Raw genomic sequence first — 17,255 nt, 5'->3', positions numbered from 1 at the left:
GAACAGAACGTCAGCTGCAAGCGGTACCTCATCCAGGTCTAACCGTCTGAGATTGACGCTGAGGTTGCGAAGATTGAGAGACAACAGGTCGTGATCGGATCCCAGAAGATTCAGCCCAGGCATCAACCACTTCCAAGGGTACTCGAATGAACTTAAAAGTTCCAAGTCTCTGAGAGTGGGTGGAAGGGATTTTATTCCCTCGGCAAATGCTGGTATGGAAATCATTAAAAGGCAGGACCTCTCAACACCCCAATGTTGTAGCAGAGGTACTCACCCCGACGACGACCTTGGATATAGTCCAAATGATCTGGCTTAACATGCTCTTGCATGTTGAGACGCAGTCCACACGTGGTGGAGCAGTTTCGAGCGATTTGCATGGCCGCGCCTACCCAAATCTCAGAAAGAAAATCGACCTCAGGGTCGTCAGAGAACCAAAGTCGGTCGATACATGGGACAACTGGGAGCATAGATGGGTCACTGTCACCGAACGATGCCCGATAAAGAGGAACAACCGGTATCCATTCGTCTGGGAAGCTCCGGGGATCCGGTCCGGTAAATTTACAATCGTCTGTATTTGGCTCGAGCGTCTCTTTCCGACCCAGGATCAATAGTTGCAGTGTGACGCGAAGACCTGAGTCCCAGTCACTAAGCGTCCTGAAGAGGGCGATAATACCGGACTGAAATGCACGGTCATTTTCTCTTCGTACTTCATTATCGGTGGTATAATCTTCCAGTTGGATTGTGTGCCAGTCATATAGCTCGTATGGAACAACAAGATAACATTCAATGTGTCAAATCCAAGCTCTTCGGAAAACACCTGTTCCCGATGTGATCCGATCAAAGTTTTCTAGGGAAAGCGCGCGACCTGGGCCGAATTTCTCAAGGTCATCGGTGGTGTAGATGTGCACTTTGCGGTAGAGCAACGGCTCAAATGCTGCTTGCCAGCGGCGACAGACAGTCACGCACGGAGTGAGGGGGGCGCCTGTACTCTCGAGAAAAGTTGCTATCTGGATGAGTAGCTCCAGTGGTAGCGTAGCAGCCATCTCCAGTTAGTCGATCTTAACGAACCTGAGTACGCTTTCAAGTGTGATTAAATGAATAGCGGACCTGAGGTCGAACACAAATTCGCGTGGACCGTTCAGTTGAGACGAAATGAAGTGAGACTAAAAGAAAAGTGAGGATGTTGACGGGGCCAGTGAAGATGAAGGTGAAGGCAACAGCCACCAGACAGGCTGACGTCCAGGAGAAACTGTTCAGACCTCGAGAGCCAGGCTGCTCACCGCCCGCCACGCATGTTGATGGTTCCTCGCTTAGATAGCCTCACGTAGCTGAATCCATCCTTCATCCACGTCCTTGACAAATTGATCTGCACCAGGAGCAGAGAACAAGACTCCGTATACCCAAGCCATGGCAGGTTATCATCACGTGTGAGACGGGGCCTAGAAGCGCTGGCCAATGTCACCTTAACAGTAACATTGCTTTGCTCCGAACTCTGATACCATCGTAATTGACCATTGCATGCTGAAGGCAAATGTACAGCGAGGTTCCTTACTGATTTGACATTTGTCTTATTCACATTTGACACAAAACATGGGTGATGTCGAATCTCTGCTGGATGTGGGACGTTTTCTTATCTGAAACAGCATCGATCCAACAGCCAGTGGCTGCTAGCTGCTCTGCATGGACGCTCCCAAGGCTGTTGATAACTAGCTCACTGGTATTACAAAATGGATTGAGCAAATTCCATCTTTATTGATCGGCGAAGGAACAACTCCTCTCTAATTTGAGATGATAGTAAAAAGATTGTGATGATTGCACAATCTTATAATCAACATCTATGAAAGTACATAGCATAGAATAACAGATGATTATGACTAGAAGAATACTAAATGTACACAACAATGATATGCTGCAGGGTCTTTGCCTACTGCCAAAAGAGCACTCCCTTATCGACGCAGATACACTCTCGAATTATGCTCACCACGCTTTGGCGGGTTGTAAAGCCACCCAGCTCATGGGCAGTTAATCATACCCTAATTGCACAGCACAGCAAAGAATTGCACTGCATGTCTTAACTATCAAAGAGAAAAATATCACAATTGCTGCCCAATCTTCGTCGGTTTGACTCATAGGCGGATCGAGTTGCTTGATTTCGCACAGACTCAGCAGACTTCCCAAGGCTAGCGCCGCAATGCTGCAGGGAAGAAAATGCACGCGGTCGGGGCCGAAGGCTCGATAGTGACGGGGTCGGACTATGGTTTCAGGGAATCCAGCAGCACAGCAGAGAATTACAGGCACAATGGTCGTGATCAGTTCACCTCGGACCAAAGTGTTATACGATATTGTGTAGTTGTCTCCACAAGCTGCGGTCGGTGTGTATAAAGATTGCTGCTGGCCACTTAAAATGGGTTGTAGCTTGTGCCATGGTCTCCTCTTACGGGTGCTGCGGGCATTAAATTGCTACAATGAGACACCTTGATCTAGTACAGTACGAGGGGCATTAAGAAGATTCTTTGAACATCATCAACAAAGAGCTTAAACAATATCCGCAGGGCATTGGGGTCTATTGTTCTTATCCGAGCACTAACTCTGATAGGACCTAATGAAAGCAAGACACAAGTTCGAGTGCATGTTGTGAATGAGCAGCTATATCTAGGTTCTCTCCCAGGCTCTTTGTGTCTTTGTTGAACTTGACAAAGACTCGACTCTCTCGCTGTTAACTCCCTTATGCTAATATGGACTTTTGCATGCTTTATCCTTGGAGGTTGTTTCCTTTGTATAGTTTTTGAGCGTAGGCATTGATACGGATTTCACTTCGCCAGGATTAGACCTTGAATCTATACCTCAGGCATCATGCGATCGTCATTTACCCAGGTTGAGAGGATATAAAATGGGAGTGGCGATTCGACTTAGCCATGTCGATCCAACTGAACTATCTGTTGTGTTACATGATAGGGAGATAGAGATACAAGGCTTGTGATTGATGGCATGATGAGACTAAATTACGTTTTCCATATAAGCTTTCAATCTGAGTTGCTTTTCAACAAAAGACAATATGGCCGAGCGGTCTAAGGCGATAGACTAGAAATCTATTCTCTTCGGAGGCGTCGGTTCAAATCCGACTGTTGTCGTTTTTTCTTTCTTTTTTGCTGGCCACCCTGACTCCACCCGCCTGTTCCACATGATTCGAGCAATTCTGGAAGTCCGTCTGTAGCATGAGTGAGCAGCGTTGACCGAGGATCAGCTGTGTTGCGACTAGTCGAGACCCCTTGACTAGAATCCGGCAATAGCCTAAATGGATAAACAGATGTAAATGGAACCAACCCCCCCCCCCACCCTTTGCCTTTAACCAGTCATAGGAAGATAGAGATGTCTGCAAAGATCCACATGCAGAGGGATTCTACCGAATATCATCGGTCACCAAGTTCAAAGTCTGACTTGATTGTAGCATTGGGGTTAGACTAATAAGCTCTGCCGGCCAGACAAAGACCTGCTATGGAGGACACATACACCTCGGTGGCCCCGACGCAAGTTTGTCACTGAGAAGACGATAGTGAAGTGATAGTGCTGACCCCCCTTGATCCTCTGCCACCTCATCATCGATCTCCACGACAAGCCAACTTCAAGCCAAGGCAACACGGAAGCACCTGAACCCTCGCGAACTGGCACCGAAAGGGTCACATCTGATTTGACTTTCAGCACGTCTCACAGAGACTCCGGAGCGGGAAACGTGGCGAATGATATTTTATCCGATTTATATTCCCTCATCCTTGACTACCCAGCTAGTCACAAGTTGTCTACTGTTGAAGCTTATCATTCCAGACATGATCAGTCCGTCACAGGTACTGCATCGAGGGCAATAGGACATATTCTTAGGGCAACGTTTGTTAGAGATTGGCATCTGTTGTTACTTAATAGTTTGGTACCTAGAGTTTACGTGTCCTAGGGATCCCGCGTCCGTTCTACTCAGAGGACTTTGCGTACCGCCAATGCTTGTAGTATACAGCAAAATATTGATGAGGCTGCTTGTCTCCTCCTGGGATAATGACAGGCGACTTAATGAGAAAAAGAAAAGAAAATTCACTTCTTTGACCCCAAAGTTCCACATTTCACCCCAGAGAGTGGGTGATAAACGTTCAGGGTAGAGAGAACAGATTTTAGAAGAAGAACAGAGCATTCTTCAGATCTCGGGTCCTGACAGAGCCCCTGGTCAGCCATGGGTTACATCGGATGTCAAAACGGGCTTGACTAGTGTAACTGTGTTTTGAAGGACAAAAGCTTCAACAAAGGCACATGCGCAGAAACCCCGCGTGATCTCAATTCCTTATATCATAAGCATGTCTTTAGCTTCAGATACAGGCGAGATCATTGCCAGGTGCTTTCTGCACGTCGCTAGATATGGAACTATCGTGTTCATAGCAGGGCTTCTTGAAGAACTAAAAGGCAGAGACAACATAGGATCCAGTATGGCGACTGCAGAGGATGACCACATATCCTAAGCCTTTAAAAGACTTTCATGTTTTCTTATCAACTGAATTGAGGATGTGGAAGAGAAGGGGTAATTCCCGGCCGGGCTAACCTCCCTCCACTACTATGCGCTGTTTCGAGCCATGACAATCAAAATGTGGACGTCCATCATCGTTATCTTTTCGCTACATTTGTGTGCGCTCGCCCTTCCGTCTCAGCCTTCTGAAAGCTGGAGGTCTCAGGCTATAGCTCCAAGTTCTTTGCGTTTGACCTCACGGGCCAGTTACGTCAACTCGATTAACGCAGTGGCTGACAACATCCGCCTAGCTGCTCGAGCAGGACAAGCCAGTTATCTAGAGACTGCGAAGCGGCTCGTGCAGACCATTGTGCCCGGGACAACCTTTCGCGTCGTTGACGACCACTATATCGGTGATAACAATGTGGCCCATGTCCACTTCAGGCAGACTGTCCACAATGTGGACATTGATAACGCCGACTTCAACGTCAACGTGGGTGCCGCATCTCTCTGTCAATTTGTATCGTGTCTCACACATCCCTGTAGATCGGGAAGGATGGGACAGTCTTCTCGTATGGGAGCTCGTTCTATACTGGAATGGTTCGCCGAAGGGACCTTCTTCTCGGAACGGATGCCATCGGTTCGGTGACAGCCCTCAACCGTGCATGCAAAGCATTGAGACTGCCACTTTCCCTGGACAACGTGAAGTGTGAGAGAGCCCAGGGAGATAATCTCGTATTCCGAGGCACGTCGGGGGGCATCTCTGACCCTAAAGCAAGATTGGTCTTCTTAGTCAGGTCGGATGAGAGTCTCGCCCTGACTTGGAGAGTCGAGGCGCACATGGACTCGAACTGGTACTTGATATACGTAGATGCAGGCGCCAATGCAACCGTCCATGGTGTCGTGGATTATGCTGCTTCTGCTACCTACGAGGTTTAGTGGGTAGAAACCATTTTGAATCTCATTTTACAGAAATAAATCAGCTAATTCTCTCCCAGTGAATGGGGGTTGAACGATCCAACCGAGGGCGTACGTACGATTGTCACCGACCCGTGGGACAAAACCGCCTCTCCCTTCACCTGGCAGGGCGATGGCAACACAATCTACACCACCACGCGAGGAAACAACGGGATTGCGCAGTCCAATCCCTCGGGTCTGGCACCATACATGGACAACTATCGGCCTAGCAGCCCGAACTCCAAGTTCGAGTACCCGTACTCACCGGCCATGTCCCCTCCGGATACGTACGTCAACGCATCCATCACCCAGTTACTGTACACAGCAAACACCTACCACGACCTCCTCTACACGCTGGGATTTACTGAGAGCTCCGGCAACTTCCAATGGAACAACAGCGGTCGAGGCGGCCGCGAGAACGACTACGTGATCCTGAACGCGCAGGACGGGCTATCCTACAACAACGCCTACTTCAAGGCTCCCCCGGACGGCGAACCAGGACATATGCGCATCAATATCTTCACGCGGTCGGATCCACCCCGCGACGCTGATTTCGATGCAGGGATGGTCATACACGAATACACGCATGGCTTGTCGACGCGACTGACGGGCGGCCCGGCTAATTCAGGGTGTCTATCGGCCTTCGAAGCCAGCAGCATGGGCGAAGGCTGGAGCGACTTCATGACCACGGCAGTGCGTCTTAAGCCCCACGACACGCGGGCTACCGACTACGCCTTCGGTGGTTGGGCATCTAACGCCTCAGGGCAGGGGTCGCGCCTCTACCCTTACTCGACCTCGCTGACCACCAACCCACTCACCTACTCCAGCGTAGATGGGATGCTGATGCTCCACGATGCGGGATCGGTGTGGGCGAGCATGCTGTACGAGATTCTGTGGAACCTGATCGATAAATACGGCAAGAATGATGGCCCCAAGCCGGTCTTTCACAACAGGGTTCCCACGGACGGGAGGTATCTTGCTATGAAGCTGGTGATGGATGCGATGGCGCTGTAAGTAATCGTCTACTTTGCTTTCTTTGCCCTTCATAACCATGAATACAATCCTACCAGACAACCCTGCAATCCGACATTTCTTCATGCGCGGGACGCCATCCTAGACGCCGATAGGGCGCTCACGAAAGGGATCAATCAATGTGCCATCTGGAGGGGGTTCGCCAAGCGGGGTCTGGGGCAAGGGGCTGAGACTAAAGGGTCGGTTCGCTTGGACAGTAACGTCGTTCCCCTAGGGTTGTGCTGATCTATACCATGGAGGTGTAGTAAGAATTATATCCAGCGATGCGCTGTGTAAACTTACTCAAGCACTGACTCCAGTACATGCGCTTGTGGTGCAGGACGGCCGTGTTTCAACCCTAGGCAGTGGCTGTGTCATCCGAGAACGATGGCTTTTGCTTGCTAATTACACTTCTTTTGTGAGATTTGAGTACAATTGTTACTTTGATGCAAGCCACGTCATGAAGCGACATTTCCGTAAACTCTACCTAGTCGACTAACCTCATGCTAACACACTGTTCCAGACATCACTCTTCCCGTTTCCAAGCAGACAACACAGCGACACCTTCCACAATTCTTCATATCCAATGAACAGGTATCCACAGCAGAGACTGTATACCCTGGAATAGGTGGGACCAGGCTCTTTCGTAGACAAGTTGCCATCCCAGCGTAACCTGTGGATGAACAGAGACCAAAGACCTAGTGCCCTAGAATCACGTTCCTCCTCGTTCACCGGCCCATGAAAACAGTCTAGTTCGTAGGTGGGTAGTAAGGCTTCAGGCGAAACTGGTTCGTCTGGTCCTCAATGCCGGGGTTGGCGACGCATTGGTTGGTCTGGTGCAGGCGGAACCGATACCCAGTGCTATATGCCAGGGAAGGGCGAAAAATCAGAGCTTGCGTCATGTAGCTCTAAAGAGAAGAAATATTCATTGGATCAAAGATAAGAGATGTAAACGTACACTTGAGTAACCGGCTGGGAGACAGGGTGCGTTGGGATGCGAAAGCTTCCATCCCCGGCGCGGAGCTGGCCGGAGAGCAGGTAGCATTCCGAGTACCCGCCTTGATCGTAGTGGGAGAGAGCCACCCAGACGGGCTTGTCTCTCTCATTTCTGTGTCAATGTATCTTAGTATCCGTGGATCATGGTCTCTGTGGTCCATATAAAGAACAAACATACTCGTTATAAGTCCATTGGACTACGTAGTTGCTGTCTAGATCTAGGGGATTGGCCTCGGTGCCGGGCACGTCGCTCAGCTTCATGGCGGCGGAGGCAGCAGCGAACACTGCGAGAGCGATAAGAGAGAAGCGCATCTTGAGAGTGGTGATTGAATGTGGAATGAGGTGTAGGGACCAAGGATGGGAATATCCGATGCTGGGGGTGAGAGAAAGAGATTTTGCGGATACTGTGGGAGGGTTATATAGCCACCGGCTTCTGTTGTGAGGATGATAGTAGCGATCTTCGTGCTATACTTTGCTCATCTGCTTGGCTGACCGTTGCCAATGCCGTTAATATCATAGCGTCCGAGGTCACGTCCAATAAAGATAGACGCATTCAAAATATGCCCGTAGGATTTAAGAGTCTCGCCCTCGGCAGAGACCGTTCCTTTTGGAATAAGGCTATTTTGACTAATTCGGTATCACTATACATCGTCAGGTACATTGAATCGGAGTCGCACGTGCGGAATCTATGGTGCCATTTATTGGAACATCTTCCAGGGCTCAGATCTTGTGGGAATTTTCCGTCCAACTCTAAGCTTGATATCACTGTATCCCCAATGCCCAATTTTACATGCTGATCGTGCTCGCGCAAAGTCACCAGAGCGTAAGGGTTATTTGCGAGGTACTGTTACGCTGTCCGTGCGATTCGGATTGGAGGAGCGAGATATCTTACGATGTCGAACTCCTTAGGCTGTCAAGCAAGCCCAGCAACCATGCGGAGAAATAGCTCGACCAATTTGCAATCACCCGGATATCAACGGTCACTGACACGTCCGACATTTCCTTTCTTTCTGATTACCTCCTGCTTCATAAGCGGATTCAACCTTGAGCTGAGGTAAATCCACTCTATAATAGACAATTGAGGTACACAGTAGAGCATCAAGGTGCTCCAATGCTGACTTTCGTTCTTTATTTTGCATCTAGAGCGCAAAGACGGCCTGCCTTGGTCATGTCACTGTGTACATTTGAAGGTCCAAGGACCATAAAGTCTCACAGCTCCCGACGGAGTAGAAAGGGAGATTTGTGCTACTCTGCCGCTTACCGACACTGAGCCAGTACGCACATCTATCGTGGCATCTGACATGAAATTGTGATTGTAGTACCACGAAATAAAGACTCAATCACACCTAAGAGCACTTTGTATCTATATTCTAAGACCGTGTATACCACATATATGCAGCGAAAGTGAAAGAATACTAGGTAGGTTCTAGACCAGCCATGCTTGTCCACTTACTCCATGACCTTTTATGGGTCATCCACTAAGTTCACTCCTAGTCTGCCAGGTTTGACTCTACAAGCACCATAGCATAGATGACTCAAACAAAAAGGTCAAGGGGACAGTTGTATGCTTACCTATTGTTGTTTTTTGTAGTTCCTATCATCCTTCAAGCCACCACAATGAGAAACCAATCGATTTACCAATAATACCACTGTGTGCGTGAAGGGCCCTAAACAAAGACATTGTCTCGGGTATAAGGTACAAGTAAACACACAAAGAGCCCTCTCCACCACCTTTATTGGAGATATCGATCTTCATTCAGCTGTCCCTACATTTGGGAAAGGCCCCATATTGACATCTTTACCAAGGCTTTTACCGTTGAAAGAACTACAAACCACTACGTATAGCCCTCGTAATCGGTAGAGGAAAGTGATTTCGCAGCCTTTTCAAAATCCATCCGTCCAAAATGTCCCAACCAACGACTGCCATACTGCTCCAGCTCCCCGACGAGCTCGATCTGCATTATGCAGGTTACCTCAATAAGCCATCCCTAATTCGACTCAGCCAGACTTGCAAGGCCCTGAGGGCTAAATTTCAGGATGAGGCAAAGAAGATCATCAAGCACGTCAGAGCGGATGCCTTAACGTACGACCACTACTGGCGCGGGGTCAGGGTCCCCAAGGACCATCCCGCCATCCTTGCGCATTCCCAACATTGCCCGTATGAGTGCGAGATTACGATTGAGCATAGAGCTAATTTTACTTGGCGAAAATACAGGCAGCGACTGGAACACTCGCTGAAAGAGGGGAAGGGCGAGGAGATCCGACGTTTTCTGGAAGCCGGGCTTATGCCAACCGTTCGGACGCGCTTCTATTACGACGAGCCTCTGCTGCACTCGTTCATGCTCTACCGAAAATTCTTCCAGGATGACATCACCATTCTGCGCCTTTTGCTCGAGAACGGCGCCCAGCCCAACGCCATGGGTCTTGCTGGTCGCACCGCGCTGGATGCTGGGCTGACTCTAAATCCGAGCCCCTTCTATACGGAATGGCTAGAGCTAACTCTTGCGTATGGTGGGGTTGCAAGGAACTATAAGGTGCTTGCGATGTTATACAAGGCGGGGAGTGTCCATGGAAGAGGAGATCGTGATAATGACGGCAATGGTAGTAGAAATGGCTCGAGGCTAGTCCGTAAGGTGATCGCCAACGGTATGGATGTGGTCCGCGAGGTGCATGGCTTCGGGAATCTTCTGCTAGACGATGGTTGGTCATGGCCCACGCGTCTGGTATTCAGCACCGAACAGGTGTGCGATCTGGTAGGCCTCGTGCCCGAGCTTCTGGATCTGGACGATAACACGGGTTATACCGCGACGGACTATATAATGAAGTACCGGCCCGCGGTTGCGCGGTCTCTAGAACAGACCAAACACCCTCGCTTTGGGGAAGTGCGAGACACGTGGATCACTAGGCAAGGAGGCAAGCGCTATTGTCAAATTCTCAACGCGCCGGGGCTGTGGGAGTACTTGGTGAGCCTGGAAGCCATAGAGCCTGATCTTCAGAGTCTGCAGGAGGAAGCGGTGCAATTGTCGTTTGATTATATCATGGAGTACAAGCCAGCGGTCGCGCTTTACATGGAGGTGATCAATCATCCTCGGATTGACGACCTGGCCAACACATGGATCATGGAGCGAGGGCGTGAGATCTATCAGGAGGCGCTCGACCGCCATCCTTCTTCGACGGACGACCTTCATATAGTTTATGTTCGCAGATAGCCTGAGCCTCAGCCGGTTAGAAATGACTGACTCCAACTCTAAACTCCTTCATGTGGTCATACCATGTCTGGCCATTTGTACCGTACCAATCGAGCAAGTAATAGGATCTTCTTAGTACATCTGTTCCAGACAATACACATCTTGCATTCATAGTCAATGGGAGTAATCAAGTAGCAACACTATATGAAGTTCTGAATGTCTTCTTGAGCAACTATTTACTACGTCTAGTTTTTCCTGTTGATTGAAGTTGTCATGAACACCTTTATTTTCTCCCCCCATAAGAGAATCTCTCCAACTACTACCCAATAGTTCAAAGGTCAAACGACAGTAGTCTAGCGGGAATCTCCTGACGGTCTTTGATGCGAATGATGGTATCCCTTTGGCTGTTTTGAAGATAAAGAAGTGTCTCGGAAGAATACTTCTACAATCTTGGGAGCCAGGTTCCCCGACTCAGAATATATAATGACATATCATCTCGTAGTCGAGTCACAATCCACAAACCCTCAGGCCTACGATTCCATAGCCATGGCTGAACCATCAACTAGCCCTCTGGTCAAACTGCCTGACGAACTGCACCTGCAGTATGCCTGCTACCTGGATGCTCGGTCCCTCAGCCGACTGAGCCGCACCTGCAAGGGGTTACAGGACAAGTTCAGCCAGGAGCTGAAGCAAGCCCACGAAGCTCACGACTGGGCGCTTGTTGTTGTCAACTACTGGGGGGGTGAGTGGGAACAAACAGCCGCCTACATTGAAGCCAGGATACGGCAAGATGGCCAGGGGGGAGCATTCGCAGTGGAAGCTGAAGCCCATAGATGGAAGCGGTACCCTCGCCTGCACAACGCCATCGAAAAGGGCCAAGTCAACCTGGTGCAGAACTATCTGCAAGCCCGGGGCAATCCTAACCTCCGAGTTGGGCCGGGGGCCAGGCCGAGTGTCAAAAAGCCCCTCCTACATTGGGCGTTGTACACCGGGGCCGGGGGCCGGGATGCGACGATCGTCCGGCTCCTGCTCGAGTACGGCGCGGACCCCAACCTGGATGCAACGAATTGGAAGGAGAAGAAGCGTCACCGCAAAGATGCCGGGACTGCGCTGGACTGGGCCAGGAGAGAGAAGCGGTGGCTCTTCGGACAAGACGCGTACCCCCTGCCCGGTGACGCGGAACGAATTAAGCTGGCTCTGTCCTATGGTGCAAGGGCATCGCACAATGAAACAATCCGCAGTCTTTATCAGATGGAAGATGGCTCGACCCTGGTGTATATGGCGGTTGTCAATGGAACCGATTTAATGCACTTGGGCTTCGGCTGGTATGATCTGGTCGGTCTGTTTGGCCGGCCCACGAACAGTCGAATCCCGTACACGGACGAGCAGGTGATTGAGCTCCTGGAACTCGAGCCCAAGCTGATCGGGTTGGCATCGCCCCACAAGGCCGTGCGCTATATCAAAAAGCATAGGCCAGCCCTTGTCCAGCACCTGATCCAGAACCGAAGCACTTTTGAATGGCTGGGGAATCTGTGTGCGGACTTTTGTCGTTATCTCTAGGCCTCCGTGATTCTCACTTGGAGAGCCATATCAACGAATAAGGATGATTTCAAGTTGACATAAATGGTATAGACCTCACTAGGCCACATATAAATAGCTTTCTACCAAGAACCTAAACTTTTATTAGTGACAATATGGTGGCACGCCAGCACGAGTATTATGACTCAACCCCATATAGCTGACAGCAGCTATAGTTCTGCCTCTTCCTGTGTAACATCTCACCATATCAACGTCGTTGATAAGAACTAAAACCCTTTACCTCATCTCCGACCCGTCCCCTGCGCATCCAACTCATACACACGTTCGTTGCCGCCCGCCAGCTCATGGCGCGTCATGAGCTGCTCACTCTCGAGTTCGCTCGCTGCCGCTTCGCCCGACACCTCACTGACCGTACACCCCGAGGTGGGAAGTTCTGCCTTCTCCCAACTTCCTGCAGCAACCGGCAGACTTTCTTCCGTTTGAGGCACAGCCCGGCGCTGCCGTCGGAGGAAGAAATACCCCAAGGCGAGGAGCAGAGCGAGACCGACCACTCCGCCCACTACTCCGCCAGCTATGGCTCCTGTGTGTGATTGTGAGCCCCCTCCGCTAGTGCTCGTCGGAGAGGGCGAAGCCGTCGCTGATGTGGTGTTGATTTGCGAGACGAAAAGCTCCATCAATGCTGGACTGGCCCAACTGGAGGGGTATGGCGAGGCCTTGATGTCCGCCGCGGTGGCGGAGGAGAGAGAGTATGTCATCAGCCCGGGCTATCTTCCGGTCAGCACAGACTGTATCAGTTGTCTAGCTGAGGCAACCTACGTCAAACCCCGACCGAACCACCTCCGACTGCGCATCGTAGACAAACGCGGGCATGGTGTAACAACCGGCGTCTGAATCGTCGGCCCAGGCGAGACGGCCGCCGACCCCGAAAATCTGCCTTCCATAGGCCTGGCAGCTGAGGGTCATCCGGCCTTCGCTGAGTCCGGCGGCGTTGTACCATTTGAAGGAGGGGATGGAGAGGTAGTCCACGTCGGTGATCACGTCCTGGGAGTGATAGTCGGCGCCGCCGAGCACATAGATCTGATACGAGGCGGAGGACGGATCGTGCTGGACGGTGGCGCAGAACTGCGTGCGCGAGGCCACGCTGCCGCTCGTCGACTGATTGTACCAGCTGCCGGAGGCAATGTCGTAGACCTGGACATAGTTCCAGCTATTCTGCAGGAGGTCCGTCAGCGGGGCTCGTATCCGTCTACAAGGACGCTTGCTCTCACCACGGCCATAGTCGCATTCGTGCCATTGACCATCGAGGGCGTCTCCCCGCCCAGAAACACCAGCAGCCCTTGCTCTCCCACGGGGATATATACCAACGCCCCATCCTGAACAGGCGTCACGGGGGCCTTGAGCTCCACGATCTCGCCAGTGGTTGTGTTGAACTCCACCATGCTGGTGGCATACACCCGCCGACTATCGGTGATGGCGATTGTTGTCGAGGAATCCTGATACCCACCGAGCCAGTACGCGCTCTGCAACTCAGGGACATTGACATTCACTGTCGTACACCATCAGCACCAGTTCATCTCACCAACCAATCCAACCCTTCCCCTTCCCTTGCAAGAAGAAAAAGAGGCGACTCACCCCCACCATCATACCGCACAGGCACCGCACTCGTCTCCTGCACCTCCCACGTCCCTTCCTGGATGCCATACCTCCACACCCTCTCATCCAAACTGATATTACTCGCCCGCCGTCCACCATACAAGAACAAGGAACTATTATCCCGACTAGACCACAGCGCCTGATCCTTCAGCACGGGGATCTGCGCGTCCACCAGACTCATCTTATAGTTTGCGCCATCATTCATCGAAAACGACTCGCTCAGGTCCAGCTGCAGCATGTAGTTATCTGTTGTCTGTCATCAACATCCGAATGTTCTCCTCCGGGGTCCGGAAGGGTGGGCGCACGGGAACTATTGCCGTCGTCGGGGACTAGGCCGCCATCCAGGTCGACCATGTAGAGGACATCGTTGGCGATGTTTACTACAAACCACTTGGTTTAGTTGACTGTGGCGTGGATGATGGGGAGGGGACGCGTACCGCCGAACTGATAGCTCCGACAGAATCCGCCGGACAGGTCTGTCAGTACGGAGCCGCGTTTGCTGAAAGTGGTGTTTGCCGTCTGTACTGAAGTGGCCGTCGTGAGGAGGGCGAGGAGAGAGAGATAGAATACTGTTGTCATGCTTGGAGTTGTTGCGAGGGTGGGCAACCCGATGCTACTGCTGTGGTTTCACCGCAAGGGTAATGCAGGTGGTAAAAAGAGGGGAAGGTTACAATGATAAGGGAAGAAAGGTGCAAGGCTGAGCTGAGGGTCAAGGCCGTCTGTGGCAGCGCAGGGCGGTGCAGGGTTCATTTCTCTAGCTGCAAGTCCGTTTTAGGGTCGGCGCTTAGACTCTGCGGCGGTTAGATGAGGTGATGGCTGGTACAATTGTTATAGCGTGGCGCTTGTAAATGGTGTGGATGCCATTGTGATCAATGGGAAAAAAAAGGTGCTAGCGAACAGGGGGGAGTGGTCCATAGCTTCATTCATATAACGGACGTCGCACGTAGATTGAGAAGGGCAGACGATCAGGGCAGGATCCGAGCATGTTACCAGATCGGGGGAAGTGGATGTGCATCGCCTGGGTTAGGGCTGTGCCTATTGGATGCGATAAGATGAGGAGGGGGAGATTAGATCCCATTCTCGAAATGGATGAAGAGCATGTTTCACGGGTGGGGGCGAAAGGAGGGTTCAAGTCTTAGGGACAGCCGTTAAACAGGTGCACCAATCGCACAAGGAGAGATGCATAAAGTAGTTGGCATGAACCAAGACGGGTTTCTGTGGCAGGGACGGCCAGCGATAAGATAGTGAGAGTGGCAAAACACCAAGACAAAAAAGCAAAAAGCAATGACCAGACTGGGGCTCGATCCCAGGACCTTATCGGTGTTAACGATACGTGATAACCAACTACACCATCCGGCCAATTGATATACTGCTGCTACACTTAATGCAAAATGTCCTTATGAATAAAATGAGTGAAATAACATCGCCGAGTAGCTATGTCTGCAATGTGATGAGATGTTCCAGCTTGTATATCCAAGAAGTCTGACTGACTCTAGAAGCACGATACTGATTCCTCAAGAAGTCCAAGTCTGTACACAAACCCCGAATCAATGTGGTAGAATGCATCATGCTGAAAGAATCTATACAAGACGTCAACCGACCGTCAATTGTGGGATATCCGGACTCTGCGACTGCAATCAGACCACTACACGCCCACTTCTGGGTGATTACATGAATCCATGCGATTGGAAGAGACGCAAGTTACAGCATTTCATCGAGCAGTGCAAGAGTGACGGGCTGTCAACGTCATCACTCCGAACGGATACTCCGCCCTTCTCGTTCTCCGCTCTCCGCCCACCTCACATAAACAACTCAGGGACGTTCTTCTCAGCTCGACAAAACTAACTACTACCTTTAATACTGGACGCAAACTGAGACAACATGGCCCTCGTCCTCCAAGGCGCAACATTTCTCCATCAATACCTGGGCGCATTTCTGCACTCCGCGCCGCAGAAATCTCCGAATGCCCTCAAGCTCGGCGTGCTATCCTCCGCCCAAATCAACGCCGCAGCTGGTACGCCCTCACCAGATCCCCACCCCTTCGTATCCCCCCCATACTAATCTACGCAGTCATCCACCCCGTCGAAACCCACCCCGACGTGATCCTCTACAGCATCGCCTCGCGCGACGCCGCGACGGCCGCCCACGCCGCCAAGCAGTACCACTTCACCCGGTCGCACGACTCGTACCAGGCGCTGCTGGACGACCCGGCCGTCGACATCGTCTACATCTCGACTCCGAACGGGCTGCACTACGAATGGGCGGCCAAGGCGATCCAGGCGGGGAAGCACGTCCTCTGCGAGAAGCCCTTCACCTCGAACGCGGAGGAGGCCCGCGCGCTGATCGACCAGGCCAAGGAGAAGGGGGTGACGATTGAGGAAGCGGTGCGTTCGCTCTTTCAAGAATCCGCATGCACTGTATACTATCGATGCAGCATATACTAATTCCAACGCAGTTCCACTGGCAATTCCACCCCGCGGCGCACGCCTTCCGCCACATCCTCGAATCCGGCGAGTACGGCCGCATCATCCGCACCGAGGCCATCATGACCGCCAGTCCTGGGGTACCGAAGGGGGATATCCGGTGGCAGTATGATCTCGCTGGTATGCACTCTCCTTGCCCTCTTCTTTGTTCTTCTGTTCTGGTCACTGCATACTAACAGAAAAGCAGGCGGCTCCGCAATGGACATGACGTACGCGCTCTCCTTCACGCGCTACGCGCTGCGCAGCCAACTACCGAAGACCATCCACTCCGTCACCGCGCGACGCTCCGCAGCGGACCCCCGCGTCGACGAGGCGATGTACGCCTACCTGACCTTCGAGGACGCGCAGGGCGGCGAGGTGCACAGCCGGATCTACACGGACATGGCGCGGGCGTGGGCGGTGGGGGGCCTGGTGCCGCGGTTCTGGGAGCTGCCGTCGATCGAGGTGGAGACGGACAAGGCGATCATCTTCTTCTACAACGCGATGATGCCGCATCTGTACCACTACATCGCCATCACGGACAAGACGACGGGGAAGACCAAGTATCACCGGCAGTATCAGGGGGGCCCGCTGTGGGGCAACGTGACGACCAGCGACGGGGCGCGCGGGGGCCAGTCGGCGTGGAGTACGTATCGGTGGCAGCTGGAGGCGTTTGTCGATGCGGTGCGCGGGAAGACGCCCACGTATTGGATCCCTGGCGAGGAGAGTATCTGGCAGATGGAGTGCATTGATCGGTTGTATCGCGCGGCAGGGTTGCCGGTGCGGGGGGAGCAGGCGGATGAGAAGGAGTAGTGCGAGGATGGGGATGGGATATGATTTATCTTGAATTTATGATTGAACGAGTAGGGTAATGCTGTGCTAGGATCAAGTATTGTACTGTATGTCCGCTGCTTCCGGAACAATGACGTTGGGTTGATTTCACCGGCTCCACCAGATCTATACCCT

At 51.8% G+C, this 17,255-nt stretch overlaps 6 protein-coding genes and 2 non-coding genes across 8 annotated transcripts; 5 read left to right on the top strand and 3 right to left on the bottom strand.

Moving 5' to 3' along the window:
• The first annotated feature begins 3,049 nt into the window (after nucleotides 1–3,049).
• BO86DRAFT_t192 lies at nucleotides 3,050–3,131 on the top strand. The gene has a single exon. It is a non-coding gene; the product is annotated as a tRNA-Ser (tRNA).
• A 1,491-nt stretch (nucleotides 3,132–4,622) lies between these two features.
• On the top strand, nucleotides 4,623–6,697 carry BO86DRAFT_317205 (extracellular metalloproteinase; the record flags this gene model as incomplete). Its single annotated transcript, XM_025668157.1, has 4 exons — nucleotides 4,623–4,976; nucleotides 5,030–5,421; nucleotides 5,482–6,450; nucleotides 6,511–6,697. 4 exons carry the CDS (start codon nucleotides 4,623–4,625, stop codon nucleotides 6,695–6,697), a joined length of 1,902 nt encoding a protein of 633 aa, XP_025525944.1.
• Nucleotides 6,698–7,200: 503 nt separating this feature from the next.
• On the bottom strand, nucleotides 7,201–7,759 carry BO86DRAFT_380861 (uncharacterized protein; the record flags this gene model as incomplete). Its single annotated transcript, XM_025670740.1, has 3 exons — nucleotides 7,201–7,357; nucleotides 7,410–7,559; nucleotides 7,626–7,759. The coding sequence occupies 3 exons, from the start codon at nucleotides 7,757–7,759 to the stop codon at nucleotides 7,201–7,203; spliced, it is 441 nt and encodes a 146-aa protein (XP_025525943.1).
• Nucleotides 7,760–9,351: 1,592 nt separating this feature from the next.
• BO86DRAFT_401334 (uncharacterized protein) lies at nucleotides 9,352–10,656 on the top strand (the record flags this gene model as incomplete). Its single annotated transcript, XM_025673769.1, has 2 exons — nucleotides 9,352–9,605; nucleotides 9,663–10,656. 2 exons carry the CDS (start codon nucleotides 9,352–9,354, stop codon nucleotides 10,654–10,656), a joined length of 1,248 nt encoding a protein of 415 aa, XP_025525942.1.
• Nucleotides 10,657–11,181: 525 nt separating this feature from the next.
• On the top strand, nucleotides 11,182–12,195 carry BO86DRAFT_401333 (uncharacterized protein; the record flags this gene model as incomplete). Its single annotated transcript, XM_025673768.1, has 1 exon — nucleotides 11,182–12,195. The coding sequence occupies one exon, from the start codon at nucleotides 11,182–11,184 to the stop codon at nucleotides 12,193–12,195; it is 1,014 nt and encodes a 337-aa protein (XP_025525941.1).
• A 117-nt stretch (nucleotides 12,196–12,312) lies between these two features.
• Nucleotides 12,313–14,406, bottom strand: BO86DRAFT_411232 (uncharacterized protein; the record flags this gene model as incomplete). Its single annotated transcript, XM_025674568.1, has 6 exons — nucleotides 12,313–12,938; nucleotides 12,991–13,386; nucleotides 13,443–13,720; nucleotides 13,807–14,073; nucleotides 14,133–14,207; nucleotides 14,265–14,406. The coding sequence occupies 6 exons, from the start codon at nucleotides 14,404–14,406 to the stop codon at nucleotides 12,456–12,458; spliced, it is 1,641 nt and encodes a 546-aa protein (XP_025525940.1). The 3' UTR covers nucleotides 12,313–12,455.
• Nucleotides 14,407–15,112: 706 nt separating this feature from the next.
• Nucleotides 15,113–15,186, bottom strand: BO86DRAFT_t191. Its single transcript has one exon. It is a non-coding gene; the product is annotated as a tRNA-Val (tRNA).
• A 454-nt stretch (nucleotides 15,187–15,640) lies between these two features.
• On the top strand, nucleotides 15,641–17,220 carry BO86DRAFT_390649 (Gfo/Idh/MocA family protein). The gene is made up of 4 exons (XM_025672440.1): nucleotides 15,641–15,841; nucleotides 15,898–16,211; nucleotides 16,283–16,430; nucleotides 16,498–17,220. Exons 1-4 carry the CDS (start codon nucleotides 15,709–15,711, stop codon nucleotides 17,100–17,102), a joined length of 1,200 nt encoding a protein of 399 aa, XP_025525939.1. The 5' UTR covers nucleotides 15,641–15,708; the 3' UTR covers nucleotides 17,103–17,220.
• Nucleotides 17,221–17,255: the final 35 nt, after the last annotated feature.

The sequence above is a fragment of the Aspergillus japonicus genome (genome assembly GCF_003184785.1).
Source record: "Aspergillus japonicus CBS 114.51 unplaced genomic scaffold BO86scaffold_39, whole genome shotgun sequence".
NCBI classification, from domain to species: domain Eukaryota; kingdom Fungi; phylum Ascomycota; class Eurotiomycetes; order Eurotiales; family Aspergillaceae; genus Aspergillus; species Aspergillus japonicus.
The sequence above is the reverse complement of the archived record's forward strand: the minus strand, read 5'-3'. Positions and strand labels throughout refer to the sequence as shown.

Coding starts and splice junctions, on each gene's coding strand:
- BO86DRAFT_390649 (XM_025672440.1), top strand. CDS start 15,709: ATGGCCCTCGTCCTCCAAGGCGCAACATTTCTCCATCAATACCTGGGC. Junction 15,842..15,897: donor CCAAATCAACGCCGCAGCTG/GTACGCCCTCAC, acceptor TAATCTACGCAG/TCATCCACCCCGTCGAAACC. Junction 16,212..16,282: donor GGGTGACGATTGAGGAAGCG/GTGCGTTCGCTC, acceptor ATTCCAACGCAG/TTCCACTGGCAATTCCACCC.